Source organism: Mus musculus, chromosome 13, assembly GCF_000001635.26.
Source record: "Mus musculus strain C57BL/6J chromosome 13, GRCm38.p6 C57BL/6J".
Lineage (NCBI taxonomy): Eukaryota > Metazoa > Chordata > Mammalia > Rodentia > Muridae > Mus > Mus musculus.
The window spans coordinates 27572385-27591046 of record NC_000079.6 but is presented as its reverse complement, the minus strand read 5'-3'; the positions used below and the strand labels follow the sequence as shown (position 1 = coordinate 27591046).

The 18662-nt window shown below is 38.1% G+C and overlaps 1 protein-coding gene across 2 annotated transcripts; it reads left to right on the top strand.

The window, feature by feature from the left end:
- The first annotated feature begins 8875 nt into the window (after positions 1–8875).
- Positions 8876–17125, top strand: Prl8a1 (prolactin family 8, subfamily a, member 1). 2 transcript variants are annotated; one of them, XR_001780820.1, is made up of 7 exons: positions 8876–8967; positions 11236–11411; positions 12386–12424; positions 14046–14153; positions 15349–15528; positions 16156–16427; positions 16857–16945. XR_001780820.1 is itself a non-coding variant. In NM_028477.2 (6 exons), exons 1-6 carry the CDS (start codon positions 8937–8939, stop codon positions 17043–17045), a joined length of 723 nt encoding a protein of 240 aa, NP_082753.1. In that variant the 5' UTR covers positions 8876–8936; the 3' UTR covers positions 17046–17125. The 2 variants fall into 2 exon arrangements, 1 of the variants encoding a protein (NP_082753.1); NM_028477.2 differs by lacking the exon at positions 16156–16427 and having other exon boundaries at positions 16857–17125.
- The last annotated feature ends 1537 nt before the right edge of the window (positions 17126–18662 follow it).

The following is an 18662-nucleotide window of genomic DNA, read 5'->3' as shown; positions in this document are numbered from 1 at the left end:
TCCATCTACCTAATCAATGAGCTCTATGTTCAGTGACATAACCTATTTTAATAATAGGGTAGGCACTAAATGAGGAAGTCATTTACAAAATGCCTTCAAATACATGTATAAATACATGAATGGTTGCACATGTATAAACACATTACCATACACACTTATACATACATAAATTTATACACATGTACATGTTTATACATATATGTAGTCATAAAAATACATAAACATAAATGCACACAGAGAGAGGGAGGGAAGGAGAGAGAGAGAGAGAGAGAAAGATACTGACAGACTTCACACCCTTCAGTGATAAAATTCTCTAACCAAAGCTGCTTAAGGAAGAATGAGAACTTTTTCTTTATTCTATCTTGTTCTCTGAATAACTCAAGCTTAGCAGTACTTGTGTTTCTGAATGAATTTCTACTGCTCTGCTATTTATTTATTTTTAAATAGCCTGTGTGCATGCCACAGAGTCGTTTATATTCCTGCATTTGTCTTGTCTTTAATAAAAAAGGGTAGCCAGGTGGTGGTGGCACACGCCTTTAATCCCAGCACTTGGGAGGCAGAGGCAGGCAGATTTCTGAGTTCGAGGCCAGCCTGGTCTCCAAAGTGAGTTCCAGGTCACAGAGAAACCCTGTCTCAAAAAACTAACTAACTAACTAACTAACTAACTAACTAACTAACTAACTAGTTAGTAAAAACTGTAAAAAGTGTCCAAGTGTAGAGAGAAGGAAATTCATATTGGTAGAGGAACATTCATAGCATCCTGTGCTTACCTGTAAATGGGGGAATATGAGAGGTATTTTTGATTGTAAAATTTTCTTCTTTGAACTTTAGCTTTGGAAAATTGCCTTTTGTCAGTGTGAACATTGGCTATACTTAGAGATAATTTATTATTCTTTCTGTGGGTATATGTTTATTTATATATGTAGATGTGTGTATACATATGCATGTGTATGTCTGTATACCTGTTTGTGTGTGAGAGAAATAAAGAGACAGAGTTCATACATAGGTGTTTGTGATAGTTACACTGTAATCCTTAGAATAGAAATACATAACAGAAGAGCAATTTCCAAAGTGAAGGAGAGAAATAAGAATCCAAACACCCAAGAGACAAAATAGGGAATAAGAAAGTCTAATTTTCCCCTGAGCATTATAATCATGTAAGAGTGATGAAACAATCTTCATTTTGACTAAATTAATAATCAAGTAAAAGATACCTCTTTAGGGACATTAAGACAAAGGATGGCCCATCCAGAGACTGCCCCACCCGAGGGTCCATCCAATAATCAGCCACCAAATGCAGACACTATTGCATATGCCAGCAAGATTTTGCTGAAAGGACCCTGATATAGCTGTCTCTTATGAGGCTATGCCAGTGCCTGGCAAATACAGAAGTGGATGCTCACAGTCATTTATAGGATGGAACACAGGGCCCCTAATGGAGGAACTAGAGAAAGTGCCTAAGGAGCTGAAGGGGTCTGCAACCCTATAGGTGGAACAACAATATGAACTAGTCAGTACCCCCAGAGTTCGTGTCTCTAGCTGCATATGTAGCAGAAGATGGCCTATTTGGCCATCATTGGGAAGAGAGGCCTCTTGGTCTTGCAAACTTTTTATTCCCCAGTACAGGGGAACACCAGGGCCAAGAAGTGGGAGTGAGTGGGTAGGGTAGCAGGGTGCGGGGAAGGTATAGGTGACTTTTGGGATAGCATTTGAAATGTAAGTGAAGAAAATATCTAATAATTTTTTTTAAAGAATAAGCTCTTTGAATTTTATCCAGTAGTTTTACATCTCAACATTCCTGAGAAACACATTAAATTTGTGAGACGACATGACAGTCTGGTCTTCAAAACTGTGACTTTTTATTTCAATTATTTTGGTTTTTTTTTTTTTACTGATATTACAAATGTTATCGCCTTTCCCAGTTCCCCTCCACAAAGTCCCTATCTCCTCCCCTTTCCCCCTGCCCCTATGGGTACTTCCCAACCTGCCCACCCACTCCTGCCTCAGTGCCCTAGCATTTGCTTACCCTGGGTCATCGAGCCTCCACAAGGCCAAGGGGCTCCCCTCCCAGTGATGCCCAATAAGGCAATATTCTTCTTCATATCCAGCTGGAGTCATGGGTCCCCCCACGTGTACTCTTTTGTTGGTGGTTTAGTCCCTGGGAGCTTTGCAGTGTCTGGTTGGTTGATATTCTTGTCCTTCCTGTGGGGTTGTACACCCTTCAGTTCCTTCAGTCTTTGCCCTAGCTTCTCCATTGTGGTCCACATGCTTAGCCTAATGTTTGGCTGCATGCATCCACATCTGTATTGGTTAGGCTCTGGCAGGAGACAGCTATACCAGGGTACTGTCAGCAAGTGCCACAGACCGGGCCTAATCGCCCCCCCCCCAATCCGTGGGAATCAGGGGTTCCGCAGAAGGGCATATAGTCTGCAGGAATTGGGGTGACAAACAGACTCAACACAAGGGAGAGTGGATATGAAAGTAATTTGTCAAATCGAGCATCAAACTCTTTATACAGAAGAAAATAGGGAAGTTAGGTGACACACCAGCAAGATACAATGAGGTTACTGGATTCTTACACAAAACAGAGGAATGCAAACAAGGAAGGGCTGGCAGGAACCAACTGGGATAAAATTCAATGTTAACAACTGGGATCAAAAACAGCTCCACATAAGGTCCACTTAATCTTAGAAGCCAGAGGCAAGGGCTTTGTGCCCTTGCCATAGTTCCTATTCTAGTCTATTGTATAGTCCTCCTTCCCCCTAGGCCATTGTAAATACTTGTATATGGGTGTAACTCAGCCATCTATGGTTCTAAGTATCTGCTCTGGTTTCTCCTAGATCACAAACTTCCTTCTTCCTAGATAATGGTAAATTCCTGTGTAGGGCAATGACTCAGCTATCCATGCCTAGGATCGGCTCAAGGACTGACTAGGACTGGTGCAGAATCTAACTTAGCTATATGTCAAATAGAGGCACTTATAATAAAGCAATATTAAGGGAACACACACAGATCCATTTGCCAACTAAAGCAAAGACATTGGAGCATTCGTTATATAGGATGCCACAATTCCAGGAGACCAAGTTTCTGTGAACTTTTCGCCTAGGGACAGCACCCAGGTTTTTGGAGCCTGTCAAGTTTGTCACTACTGTAGTGGATGTAGCAAGCAATACTTTTTGGCATTAGCCATAATGTCTGGGATTGGTGTCTGCAGATGGGATGGATGTCTAGGTGGGGCAGTCTCTCATTGGCCTTTAAATCAGTCTCTGTTCCATTCTTTGTCCCTGAACTTCCTTTTGACAGGAGGGATACTGAATGTTTTTGCGGCAGGTTAGTGGCCCCTCCCTAAACCTGGGGCCATGGCTATCCATTGGATCTCATTTCTATAGATTTTAGCTCCTCCTTGTTGGATATTTTAACTAATCTCTTACCTGTTGAGTCCTAGGAACCTCTTTGGTCCCTGGCCTCAGGGACCTTCTAGTGGCTACCACCAGTTCCTGCTCCCCCATTGTTACTCTCCTGCTTTGAAATTCTTAACCCTCTGTACTTCTCACTCATCTCCTCCCATATCTGAACTGCCCTCCTCATTTCCCTTCCCCTTCTCTCTACCTCCAAGATCCCTCTCTCCCTCTACTTCCTTGTATTATTTTCTTTAACCTTCTGAGTAGGACTGTATCATCCATACTTTGGTGTAGTCTTCTTTCTTTTCGGAATTTTTATATTCAGCATAAAATTAGACTTGCAGTAGAATTGGCTGAAACATGTCTTACATATCATTTATAAAGTGCTAATTCAATCAAGACAAGAAAAGAAAATATATAAGAACAGGGCTCATGGGAAGTCAAATGTGGAAAGCTCTGCACTGTGACCAATCTAGGATTTTCAACAGAAATGTTGATCACATCAAAGGTGTGAAAAGCTATGAGCACAGAAAGGTTGGAAACTGAATAACAGTTCTCCATGGGATACAAGATGAGACAGGGCTTTCTACTGAACTCTATGCTGCAGGTAAACAGGTGTCTTATAGAGACAATGAATCATGTTAAATCAGCAGGATGGTGAGCATTGCCTTCCTGCATGTATGTTACAGAAGACCTGAGGACATCTTAAAGGAATATGAAAAGATTTGCTTCAATTTGCCAAGTAGACTAGAATTCATGGCTCTCCAAAATCACTGTTGAAAAATCCAACAGTGGATAAAGATCAGGAAACATGAAAATGATACTGATTTGTAATATAGGTAGACACTTAGTTCTTTCTAAGAGAACTCTTTGCATACAATTCTCTTTTGTAAATAGCAATGCTGACAATGAATGGGCAGAAAGGACATAGGCTATTCATCAAGCATGTAGTGTTTTGCTTGAAATTACAAAGTTTATATTGTTCTCAGGTGGTTGAGAAAAGAGGAGTATATGAGGAGGAGTTTACTCATGCAAGCCAGAGTCCTTTCCTATCTGCTAAATACTACAGACAGAAAAACAACACAGGACCAAGAAAATGAATGTTGAAAGGCGGAAGACATCTGGAAGAGCAATATAATTGGCAGATCTGAATAGGTTCTTTTTTTTTTTCTTCTTGACCCTTATCCAGATGCCAGCTCTTCCTATCATATGTCAGAGTTCCAGATGCAGCTACCTAAAAAGTTCAGAGAGCTGTCTTTTTATATGTTTGGAAAGGAAATAATGCTCCCATCCGTGATACTCAACACAACCCTGTGCTTTGGAGGAAATAACTCATATAACCCCAAGGCTTGTTCGGGCTGTGTAACATTCTTGCTAAGCTGTGACTAATGTCCATATAGATGTAGAGTCATTAAGAGAATCCATGTTTTCTTGAAGGAAGTAAGAGTAGCTCTATAAAAGTGCTGAACCTCTATAAAGTTTCCTTAGATAAATCCAACTTCTACACACTTCACCTTTTGGTGAAGAATCTGAAAAGATATGAAAGAGCTAGTAATGAATCTGTGAACATGTACATATACTAGGTAAAAGGATTCCTGGGATCCATATGTTTATTGAATTAAATAAATCAGGGTGACCTGAGATCAGAGTTATTTCCCCAAGAGTTATGATACAGTCAGGCTTCTGAAGAACCTCAAACCATTCTTGCAGCTATATCAGTTTGAATGAACATCAAACTGAAGTTGAATGTCTAAAAATCTTTAGGTAGCAAGTACTCTCTTTCAACAATATGAATATGTTTGATTGACAGTGAGGTGGAAGTTCTATCAATGTTGACTAGCTATCAAAATCTAATATCTTGGTGTGACTCTAATAAAGCAAGTGAAAGATCTGTATGATAGGAACTTCAAAATGTCACTGAAAAAAGAAGTTGAAGAAGACCTCAGAAGATGTAAAGATCTCCGATGGATTCAAAGGATTAGCATAGTAAAAAGTGACCACCTTACCAGAAACAATCTACAGATTCAGTGCAATGCCCATAAAAATTCCAATGCAATTCCACACAGAGATAGAAAGAGCCATTTTCAAATTCATTTGGAACAACAACAACAAAAACCCAGAACAGAGAAAATTAGTCTTAACAATAAGAGAATTTCTGGAGGAATTATGATCCCTGACTTCAAGCCCTACTACAGAGTAGCAGTGATAGAAACCACATGGTATTGGTGCTAAGACAGACAAGTAGATCAATGGAATAGAATTGAAGACCCATAATTAAACCCACATACCTATCTGATCACCTGATCTTTGACAAAGAAACCAAAATCAGTGGAAATAAAGACAGCATTTTCAACAAATGGTGCTGACTTAAGTCATAGTAGGCTTCTAGAATAATGCAAATGGATCCATTCTTATCTCCTTAAACAAAGTTCAAGTCCAAGTAGATCAAGAACCTCCACATTGCCAGGCAGTGGTGGCACACGACTTTAATCCCAGCCCTTGGGAGGTGGAGGCAGGCAGGTTTCTGAGTTCGAGGCCAGCCTGGTCTACAGAGTGAGTTCCAGGACAGCCAGGGCTACACAGAGAAACCCTGTCTCAAAAAATCAAAAATAAAATAAAATAAAATAAAATAAAATAAAAATGAAAAATAAATAAAAAAGAACTTCCACATAAAACCAGGCACACTGAATGTTATAGAAGAGAAAGTAGAGAAGAACCTAGAACATGTCTGCATGGGGGCACATTTCCATAACAGAACACCAATGGCTCATGATCTAAGAGCAACTACTGACAAATGGGATCTTATAAAACAGAAAAAACTTCTGTAAGGCAAAGGACACTGTCCATAGGACAAAATAGCAAACTACAAATTGGAAAAATCTTTACCAACCCTACATCCAGTAGAGAGCTAATATCCGATAGAAACAAAGAACTCAAGAAGTTAGACTCCAGGGAATCTAATAACTCTATCAAAAAATGGGGTACAGAGCTAAACAAAAATTCTCAACTGAAGAATCTTAAATGGCTGAGAAGCACCTAAAGAAATGGTCAACATCCTTAGTCATGAAGGGATTGGAAGTCAAAATGACCCTGAGATTTCCCCTCACACTAGTCAGAATGACTAAATTAAAAAACTAAGGTGACAGTAGATGGTGGAAAGGATGTGGAGAATGGAGAACACTTCTCCATTGATGGTGGCATTGCAAGTTGATACAACCAATCTGAAAACCAGTCTGGCACTTCCTCAGAAAATTTGACATAGTACTAATTGTGGACCCAGCTATACCACTCCTGGGTATATATCCAAAAGATGCTCCAACATATAACAAGGACACATGTTCCATGATGTTCATAGCAGCCTTATTTATAATAGCCAGAAGCTGGAAAGAAACTAGATATCCCTCAACAGATGAATGGATACAGAAAAGATGGGGCATTTACACAATGGAGTATGACTCAGCTATTAGAAACAATGACTTCATGAAATTCTTAGGCAAATGGATGGAGCTAGAAAATATCATTCTGAGTGAGTTAACTCGGTCACAAAAGAACAAACATGGTATGCATTCACTGATTAGTAGATAGTAGTCTAAAAGCTTGGAATACCCACAATACAACTCATAGGCCATATGAAGCTCAACAGGAAGGAACACCAAAGTGTCGATGCTTCAGTCCTACTTAGAAGGGGGAACAAAATAATTATGGGAAGTACAGGAGGAGAGGGCTCTGGGAAGGTGAGAGGAGGGGAATGATAAAAGAAGGGTAGTACCCGGTGTGGGAGATGAGGGAGAAGTTCAGAGGGTCAGGAAAGTGAAGTGAGTTGTGTAGCAGTGGGGGATGGGTAAATGGTGGCATTCACTAGAATGTCCCAGATGCCAGGGAAGAAAAAAGTTCTCAAGACCCAACGGGGGTGACATTAGACAAAATACCCAACACAGGAGTGTTAGAACCTGTAAAGACTATATTCAGTGGATAGGGACAGCCTCTGGTTGAGGGATGGGCCTACCCATCCATCTCAAAAATTTTGACCCAGAACCGTTCCTGTCTAAAGAACATACAGGGACTGACTGGATCAGAAGCTAAAGGAAAGGTCATCCAGAGACTGCTCCACCTATGGAGCAATTCCCATCCTCAAACACCAAACCCAGACCCTATGTCTGATGCCAACAAGCACTTTCTTACAGTAGCCTGGTATAGTGGCCCCGGGAGAATCTCTCTCAGAGCCTGAACAATACAAATGTGGATGCTTGAAGCCAACCATTGGACTGAGCATGGGGACCCCAATGGAGAAGTTACTGCAAAGAACAAAGGAGATGAAGGGGTTTGTAACCCCACAGGAAGAAAAACATTATCAACCTACCAGATCCTAGAAATCTCGCAGTGACTTAACCACCAACAAAAGTGGGGACCCATGGCTCCAGCTGTATGTGTAGCAGAGAATTGCCTTAATAGGCATCACTGGGAGGGGAACCTCTTAGTCCTGTTGAGGCTCAATACCCCAGCATAGGGCGATACTATGACAGTGAGGTAGGAGTTGGTGGGTAAGTCTGGGGAGAACCCTCATAGAAGTAGGGGGAGGGGAGAGTAGATATGTGGCTTGCAAAAGCAAAACATGAAAAGGTGGACATTTGAAATGTAAACAGATAAAATAACCTTATTTAAAAAAAAACAAAATGCAAAATCTAGAAGAGTTTGCTTTTGGAGAATTTTCAATAGTGGTTTTATGGCCCACATGCAAGTATTAGCAGTAAGTATATAAAATTGCATTCACTAGTGTAATCGTGACGCAATAGTGGTTTGGGTGCAACTAACAAACTTCTGATATGATTAAAACTGATAACAAGGAATTAATAATTACTTGGCATTTTAAGTCAAAATCTTTTTTGAGAGGTTTTAGGTTCTAGAGAGGAGTTAAAGAAGCTCTGTGAAATATATTTAATATAGTTCAAAATGTCTTCCAAATATCAAAATTAAGCATGTAGATTATTAGAACTGTCAGTTTAGTTCTTAGAGAAATACTCTTCAGAGTACTCAGTGATTACTAGCAGAGATTCAGGATATCACTATGGAAAATTTACTAATTCTATGGCATGGTGTTCATATATTCAAAAAATAATCCCCATCTGTTTATAAACATGAGGCAGATGATAAAAAATCTAGAATTTAAAGAAGGTAAGCAATTATGAAAAACCATTTTTTTCTGGTTCGACATGACATTCTGTCATTAGGCAGGTAAGATGGTGTCAGAGATTTTAAAAGTAGTTTTGACAAGAATCAACATGTAGGAAGAAGCAAAAAGAAATCATCCAGACACGTATAGGTGTGTTGTAATAAAACAGTTAACATTCCCTGAAGATAGAAAGACATGGCTCATGAATGAGGGATTCTGTATGTGACTGCTTGCTGTTGCATGACTGTGCATGCCCTTGGGATTATGTGCTAGAATATATAGGAGCAGGAAACTAACTGAATGTAGGACACCAGTAAAGCATATCTCCAGAGCTAGAACTCATCCCACTTAGGAAGTCCTCAAAGATGGTGCTGCCATTAATTCAACCCCACTTCTGTAAGTAAATTACCCCCTCCCCTTTCCTCTCCAAGTTAAAGTGTCTAGTTCAGTGTTTCTTTGAGTTAGTTTTATGGAGTCTTTCTTTGAAATCTTTGATGATATATTTGGTGTGAAAAATATTTCTTTATAGATTACCAGGAGAAGAAATCAGCATAGACTTTCTAATACTTTCAAAATTACTTTTCATGAAGGAAACAGTACAGGGACACAAAAGACAACTGGATTAGTAGTTCTCATCATCCTTTAACTTGAGACATGTTGCAATGTTCAAAGAGAGTCTGTGTTGTCTTTTCTATTGAAGTGAGAGGAGGAAGAAAGTGCTACTGTTGTCCAATGAGTAGAATCGATAGGAATCATTAAGCAGCTTCCAATAGATGGGTCACCATCCAGAACAGATAATACAGCGCAAAAGAACAATGTTTTGGAGCTTGGGAAGTTGGAACAATGGAGGATGTAAAGTCAATGTGTCTAATTTTTGTCATCTCAAGACAGGAGAAACAGAATTGTGTGTGTGGGTATTGTATATGAATTTTCCCATTGGAGTAAATCTGAAGAATCTTTATGTTCTGAAGCCTAAACTAGACAAATTCGTCAAATCGTGTCTTATACTATTTTCCAGTTTAGCACAAGCCAAATGATATCACAAATGGGAAGAACAATGGGGTGCTATGGAAGTGCCATGTTTTGTAGGTGACATTTTCTATTTAAAAGGATATGATAACAAAAATATTTTAAATGAAATAGGAAGACACTTTTATGTTTCCAAGTTTTTGAGAATTTTCTGCATAAATACTGTGCTGTATCACACATACAATTCTTCACAAACCCATTTCCATTATCCCTTTCAAGCTCAGGGCTTTTAAAAAATATCAATATATTTATAGGCAAATATAAACAACCTGCTTAATCCATGTAGTGTTGCTTATAGCGCTATGATTTTAGTGATAGCCACTTTGTTTTACATAATCACATATGTCCACTTTCTTGCAGCAAGCATTCTTGACCTCCACCTCTTATATTCATTATTTCCCCTTAATCTATGACCTTTTCTGCACCTTAATTGTAAGGTTCTTGTTGTGGTGCCTAATAAGTAGCTATTTGGAGGTTGAGGCTAATCTTGATCATTGTCACAGCTTTTAAAAGAGAGTATTTTAGAGAAAAGACAGTAGATGAAGTAAATCTACCAAAGCTTCTGCTATAATGTCATAGTGACAAAAATTATGCTTTAAGAGTGATGATCATGACCTCTGATAGAACTGAGTTTCAGAATTGTGGCTTTGTTTTCTGCCAGAAAAATGTAGAGTATTCTCTCTATGACAATGTGAGGGACAAAGTACACATGTTGGGGTTCTGACTTCTACATCAACCAATAATAAGGTATTGGGAGTTTTTCATCATTGAAGACTTCCTTTATGAATATGTTCAGATTAAAATTATGTGAGCGTAATCTCAGAGAATTACTATGCAGATCAACTTTAAAGAAAATGATCTGAAGATTTTGATGACATGAACTCTGGTGGAGTTTTTTCATAAGTTAGCAGTTATAGAGTGACATCATTTTTCATAACATTCTCATCATCTTCGGTATTAGTGATCACCATCTGTTTACTAATTGAAAAACATGTAGAAGAAGAAAACTAGTAAACTATTCTATCCTTGTCCCATCGGTATCAAACCCATTGACATCAGACATGAGGTGTAAAAATTACAAATTCTTCATATATTTGGTAACTGAAAATGAGCTCAAATGCCAAAGAAACTAAGCCATCTAAAAATAACTTAAAATACTAGTTTAGAATTAAGTTCAGTTCCTGATATTCGCAAAATTCAGAACCACTGCTAAAAAAAAAATACAAAAACTTCTAAATCACGTACTTCTCTATTAAAAAGAAATATACAATTACTTGCCTAGGTCATCACAGTGATTTTTATCTGCCATTCCAGATATCCCATACAACATCATACAGGAAAGAAAGAAAGAAAGAAAGAAAGAAAGAAAGAAAGAAAGAAAGAAAGAAAGAAAGAAAGGAAGGAAGGAAGGAAGGAAGGAAGGAAGGAAGAACGAAAGAAAGACAAAAGGAAAGAAAGAATGGAGGGAGGGAGGGAAGGAAGGAAGGAAGGAAGGAAGGAAGGAAGGAAGGAAGGAAGGAAGGAAGGAAAAGAAAGAAAGAAAAAGAAAAAAATGACCAGAAAAAATTTCCCTGAATCAGTTGGGTCTTGCAAAACTCAGATGGCCCCTATGTGATTCTTGTTTCTATGTTGCAGGCACATTCCTACTGTTGGTGGTTTCAAACCTGCTCCTGTGGGAGAAAACTGCATCAATTTCTGCATGTCACACAGATGAGGAAGGCTGCATGAAACCCCTTGTAGAAACATTTAACAATGCCATCCAGAGAGCTGAAATCATCCTTAATGTTTCTGAGCAAATGCATCAAGAGTTTGTAAGTATTTCAACTTCCATGATAATGTTTGACCTTCACTAGAACTTGAACTAAGCATCATGACACAGATATCAGAAAATACACCTTCATAGGTAAAGGATGCTTCAACTACTGAAACAGGGCCACCGCCAATTGAACAGTGTCATAAATGTTAGAGAATCTAATGGTATTTCTATATTTTCTCTATTTTACTTAAAAAACAAAACAAAACAAAACAAAACAATGACATAAGCCTTTAAAATGTGCCTGGGCAAAGAATTCTCATTTCCTGTTGTTGCATTCAGTATCATAAATTTCCATTGGCCATGTTGATTTTGCACACTGCAGGTGCACTCTGTAGAAGATGTGTATTACAGTGAACTATATATTTGTAACAGATAAACTGAAGCATGTGAGGAGACAAGAAAGAAAAAAGAAAGAAAGAAAGAAAGAAAGAAAGAAAGAAAGAAAGAAAGAAAGAAAGGAAGGAAGGAAGGAAGGAAGAAAGAAAGAAAAGAAAGAAGGAAGGAAGGAAGGAAGGAAGGAAGGAAGGAAGGAAGGAAAGGAAGGAAGGAAGGAAGGAAGGAAGGAAGGAAAGAAAGAAAGAAAGAAAGAAAGAAAGAAAAAAGGAAGGGAGGGAGGGAGGGAGGGAGGAAAAAAGAAATTGAGAGAGGGGAGGGGGAGGGGAGGGAAGACAGAAAGAAGAAGGGAACGAGGAAGGGAGAGTGTGAGATAAAAGAGGAGGGGAGCTAAGCTAAGAAACCCCCAAATACCGGGAATTATGGTTTAAAGATTTCACTTATAGAGTTTGTCCAATATCAGGGCAGGATTAGAAGTGTATCTGCTACTTTCTTGTAGATTCCTGAATATTATTTCTCAAAAATCAGGAATTACAAAAGAAGTTGTAGAAATAGGGAACTCTTTATTGTAGGCATCAAGAGAATGTCTATGTTTTCTTAACTGGATGTTATTTTCCTTCTCCCCACATGACTCAGCTCCACAATGAGTTCTCTTCCAGACACTTCACACACTTTGTAAGTACCTTCCTTTCTTCTAGCTGCTTCTCAAAAGGAGTCTCATGGCAATGATAGCAAGTCAGATAAGAAAGAATTACACAGTCTATATATTTCCTGTTCATAACTGACAATTTTCCACTTCTTAACCTTCACAATAATCCATTATCTTTCAAGAATTAGCTATTTTTTGAAATAAATAAGATATTCTAAAGTATATATTTTATTTAATATATTATTAAATATATATATATATATATATATATTTAATAAAGTTTAACATTTTATTAAACAAATATACATGTCATTAGTATTTTTTATTTTGCCACATTAGAGTTTACAAAGAGATTGTTGTAAAATAGTCTATGTTGTGAGTTATTTTATAACAGAGTGTACAACTTCATTGTCAAATATAAACATTCATGGATATATGTATTTAGTGCTACAATTATTACATTCATAATTCTGTTGTCTGGGTAAGTAATATCACTATTTGTTGACAAAAAAGGAAGATTAATACATAAGTGTTATGGCTTTGTGCTGACATACTAGAGAAAGATGATAATTGAAACACTTATTTCTTTTTTATGTTTTAAATATTTTTTCAATTTTTTATTAGATATTTTCTTCATTTAGATTTCAAATGCTATCCCAAAAATCCCCTATACCCTTCCCCCTGCCCTGCTCCCCTACCCACCCACTACCACTTCTTGGCACTGGCATTCCCCTGTACTGGGACATAAAAAGTTTGCAAGACCTAGGGGCCTATCTTCCCAATGATGCCCGACTAGGCCATCTTCTGCTACATATGCAGCAAGAGATACAAGCTCTGTGGGTACTGGTTAGTTCATATTGTTGTTCCACCTATAGGGTTGCAGACCTCTTCAACTCCTTGGGTACTTCCTCTAGCTCCTCCATTGGGGACCCTGTGTTCCATCCAATATATGACTGTGAACATCCACTTCTGTGTTTGCCAGGCACTAGCATAGCCTCACATGAGACAGCTATATCAGGGTCCTTTCAGCAAAATCTTGCTGGCATATGCAATAGTGTCTGTGTATGGTGGCTGATTCTGGGATGGATCCCCAGGTGAGGTAGTCTCTGGATGGTCCATCCTTTCATCTTAGCTTCAAACTTTTTCTCTGTAACTCCTTTGTATACACTATTTCTTTTTTTTCTTTTTTTATTAGATATTTTCTTTACTTACATTTTAAATGTTATCCCCTTTCCTAGTTTCCCCTCTGAAAATCCCCTATCCCCTCCCCCTCCCCCTGCTCCCCAACCCACCTACTCCAATTCCCAGTCCTGGCCTTCCCCTATCACGGGGCATAGAACCTTCATAGAATTCACTCCTTTCAGTGGCAGCCTTACAAATAGTAACTTTTAGGAAAGATGAGAACACAGGAGTGTAAGAGAGGCAGAAGTTAAACATTCAAAAGCTAGTGGAAAGCCAACTTAAGTTACAGCTATAATAATAAACACTGGGTTAGGCAATGGTCACTTCTCTAGTTCCTTAGTATCTGTGTTTTATGAAGTACTTATTTTGAAAATTAAAAAAAAAACATCAAACACATTAATATTCTGGTCATGATGTAATTTATCCAGTTTCTAATCTCAAACTGAAATTTGTTTTTATTTACAGAACTCACAACTGATTAGGCAGGATCAGCTTGTTCTCAGAGCCAGAACTTACTGCCACTCTACTATCACAAACCCTTCAAATATTGGACCTGAATACAAAAATATAAAAGTAAGTGTCTTTCACAGGTTTTTCACAAAATGCCAGAAGCAATCTACTATGTTTGCAGTATTTCAGTTATGCAGGCATTATGATAGATACAATAATCATTCATGCAAAAAAATTGGAGATAAAGTATACAAAAATGACCAAATTATATAAGTATAACTAAATAACCAATAATTGTAGCAGATGCATAGCATAGATATGCCATTTGGAGACTGGCATTTTTAGAATGACTTACCACTGGAGTTTTACTAACAATTTTTTAAGATGTTTGAACTAAACTGGCTATCTACAGTTATATATTCACTCTTACATAGGTCATGATGTTTCTTTATTATTATATGTTGCTAATGGGTCCTGTATGGTGGCATTCTACATTACTGAACACTAAACATACTCCCATTCTTGGTTTTCAAATATGTGCTGGTTCTATTTTATTTCCCCCTTCCTTCATATCCTTATGATTCTCTGTGTCTGAACTAAGAGTTGGATGAGCAGAATAGTTCTATGAAATAGTCGTTTATATTCCTTAGGATGTATCAATGCTCCAATTCATGATGAGAAGGTCTACATATCATAGGAGTTCTATTTTATGTTATGATACAATTCTTCACCCATACATGCCAACAAATACTCTGCTCTGTCAGAGGCAAGGAGAAAGCACATTAATGATTATCATGCTGTTTTCAATGTATTCTTGTTTTAATTTCTTAAATTCAGTTAGAAATCATAAATCTGTATTTTAATGAACAATATGATTTATTGGTGTGTATGAATCTCTGAGTAAAAATGATTTGAGCCAATTTCTCCTACCTGGTGGCACTATCTTTCCTGAGTTGATTATTATTGGCCCCTATTGAGTCCCAGCAAGACCTATTTTACCAATTGATAAACAAATAACCAAATAATAAAGATATCACTGAGAAGGAAGTTGTTAGAAATGCTGAGGAGAACAAAACATGATGACTTTAACTCAGGGGGGAAATGTTCATTTATAAGCAATATAAACTGTTTCATTTTGTTGACAATAGATTAATTTTTAAATTTTTACATTTTCATATTATGCAACATCTATATAACATGTGCCATATATGCACAGTAAAAAAAATGTTTCAGTTCAGCTCTTTCATATGAACATTATATGGAACAAACTTGCTGTATTTAAATTATTTTATTTCTATGGTTCTATTGTGTTTCATAGACCAAAAAGTACTTAAAAATGTTGATCAATTTTGTGGGTGCTTGGATCAGCCCACTGTACCATCTAGTGATTGAACTGAGTGCCATGAATGATGTCCCTGAAAGTATCCTCTCAAAAGCCAATGAGATTGAAGAGAACAACAGGGAGCTCCTGAATGACCTTAGGTGGATACTCACCAAGGTAAGAAATTTCTCAGTAGTTATTCCCATCCATAAAAGAGGTGAGCTGTGTAAATTTAATAAAAAGGACATTTTAAAATGCATCATCTTTCCATAGTGAAACATAAATATCTGGTTTTGTGGACAATCATCCACTTAGACTGTGTTTCTCAACTTATGGGTCGATCTTTTGGGTATCAAATGGCTTTTATACAGGGGTCACATATCCTGCATATCAGATATTTAACATTACTATGAATTTCAGTATCAAATTACAGTTATGATGTAGCAACAAAAATAAAATTATGGTTGGGGTTCATCACAGCATGGGTGTGATGGTTTGTATATCCTTGGACCAGGGAGTGGCACCATCTGAAGGTGTGGCCTTGTTGGAATAGGTGTGACCTGGTTGGAATGGGTGTGTCACTGTGGGTGTGGGTATAAGATCCTCACCCTAGTTGCCTGGAAGTCAGTCTTCCACTAGCAGCCTTTGGATGAAGACATAGAACTCTCAGCTCCTCCTGCACCATTCCTACCTGGATACTGCCATGCTCCCACCTTGATGATAATGGACTGAACCTCTGAATGCGTAAGCCAATTAAATGTTGTTTTTTATAAGACTTGCCTTGGTCATGGTGTCTGTTCACAGCATTAAAACGTTAACTAAGACAATGGGGAGCTAAACTAAAGGATCACAGCATTCGGATGTTTGAGAATCATCTCCCTAAGATGTTACTGGCAACTCCAACATTTAACAAATGCTTCTAATTTCCTCTCACTCTGGGAATCAGAATGAAACACAACTGTTCTTCATGGACATTTAGAGAACAACTTTCCTGGGTGGAGTGAAAGAGCTCAGCCATTTGACTGCAGCCATTGTGTGGCTCTTCATATTAAATCACCATCTGATCCTCATCACATGTAAGATTTTCATACATAGACTGAATGGAGAATTTATTAGTTGAAATGTACAAAAGAATAGTGGTGCACATCAGCTTCTGTAAAAATACATATTTAAGGATACATAAGATTTTAATGAGTGAGAAAGTGACATGAGTTCCTCCACTGTCTCAGAGTCAAATAAAAATTTCCTATATTTCCTCTGCTTCAGAAAGGGCATAGTTCTGTGTGATTAATTACATTAGACGGGATACACATGAGTCTTTTTGAACATAGATGCTAAAAGACTAACTGATTGAGAGTCTCTTGGCTTAGATAAATGAAAACGCATAACTTTGACTGAAGCAGCATATTTCTGAATATTTCTCCTGACTGAACACATAAAAAGCAAGGAGAAAGGAACACTAGCAATATAGCCAACAGATAACTGACTACCATTTTGATTTTCAGGTTTATCCTACAGCGAAGATGAAGAAATTATTTCCTACCTGGGAACATCTTCCATCCATAAAATCAACTGACAAAAATTACCAATTTTTGGCAATATTTAACCTTTCCCATTGCCTTCGTGTGGATATATTCTACACTAAATTTCATCTCAGAACATTGAAATGTCGCATAACTGGGAAAGATTGCTAAGGGAACACCTACCCTGTGTGATTTGGAGGTTGTCCATGGCAGTTGATTGTTTGGAAATTTCATAAATTGTGTACATTTTGAAAGAATGTATGTGTATAATGGATCTCTTTAATGTCCAAATCTACAAAACCTATTTATTTATTTATGTATGTATTTATTTATTTATTTATTTATCGTGAAATTTTGTCTTAATCTTTATTTTTAAATTAGGTATTTATTTTATTTACATTTCCAATGCTATCCCAAAAGTCCCCCACACACTCCCTCACCCACTCCCCCACCCACCCACTCCCACTTCTTGGCCCTGGCCTTCCCCTGTACTGAGGCATATAAAGTTTGCACGGCCAATGGGTCACTATTTCCACTGATGGCCAACTAGGCCATCTTCTGATACATATGCAGCTAGAGACACAAGCTCTGGGGAGGTACTGGTTAGTTCATATTGTTGTTCCACTTATAGGATTGCAGATACTCCCAGCTCCTTGCGTACTTTCTCTAGCTCCTCCATTGGAGGCCCTGTGATCCATCCAATAGCTGACTGTGAGCATCCACTTCTGTGTTTGCTAGGCCCTGGCATAGTCTCACAAGAGACAGCTATATCTGGGTCCTTTCAGCAAAATCTTGCTAGTGTATTCAATGGTGTCAGTGTTTGGAAGCTGATTATGGGATAGATCCCCGGATATGGCAGTCTCTAGATGGTCCACCCTTTCGTCTCAGCTCCAAACTTTGTCTCTGTAACTCCTTCCATGGGTATTTTGTTCCCAATTCTAAGAAGGGGCAAAGTGTCCACATTTTGGTAGTCCTTCTTAAGTTTCAGGTGTTTCATAAATTGTATATTATATCTTGGGTATTCTACGTTTCTGGGCTAATATCCACATATCAGTGAGTACATATTGTGTGAGTTCTTTTAAGATTGTGTTACCTCACTCAGGATGATGCCCTCCAGATCTATCCATTTGCTTAGGAATTTCATAAATTCATTCTTTTTAATAGCTGAGTAGTACTCCATTATGTAAATGTACCACATTTTCTGTATCCATTCCTCTGTTGAGGGGCATCTGGGTTCTTTCCAGCTTCTGGCTATTATAAATAAGGCTGCTATGAACATAGTGAAGCATGTGTCCTTCTTACTGGTTGGGACATCTTCTGGATATATGCCCAGGAGAGGTATTGCGGGATCCTCCAGTATTACTATGTCCAATTTTCTGAGGAATCGCCAGACTGATTTCCAGAGTAGTTCTACAAGCTTGCAATCCCAACAGCAATGGAGGAGTGTTCCTCTTTCTCCACATCCTCGCCAGCATCTGCTGTCACCTGAATTTTTGATCTTAGCCATTCTGACTGGTGTGAGGTGGAATCTCAGGGTTGTTTTGATTTGCTTTTCCCTGATGATTAAGGATGTTGAACATTTTTTCAGGTGCTTCTCAGCCATTCAGTATTCCTCGGGTGAGAATTCTTTGTTTAGCTCTCAGCTCCATTTTTAATGGGGTTATTTGATTTTCTGGAGTCTACCTTCTTGAGTTCTTTATATATATTAGATATTAGTCTCCTATCTGATTTAGGATGGGTAAAGAGCCCTTCCCAATCTGTTGGTGGCCTTTTTGTCTTATTGATGAT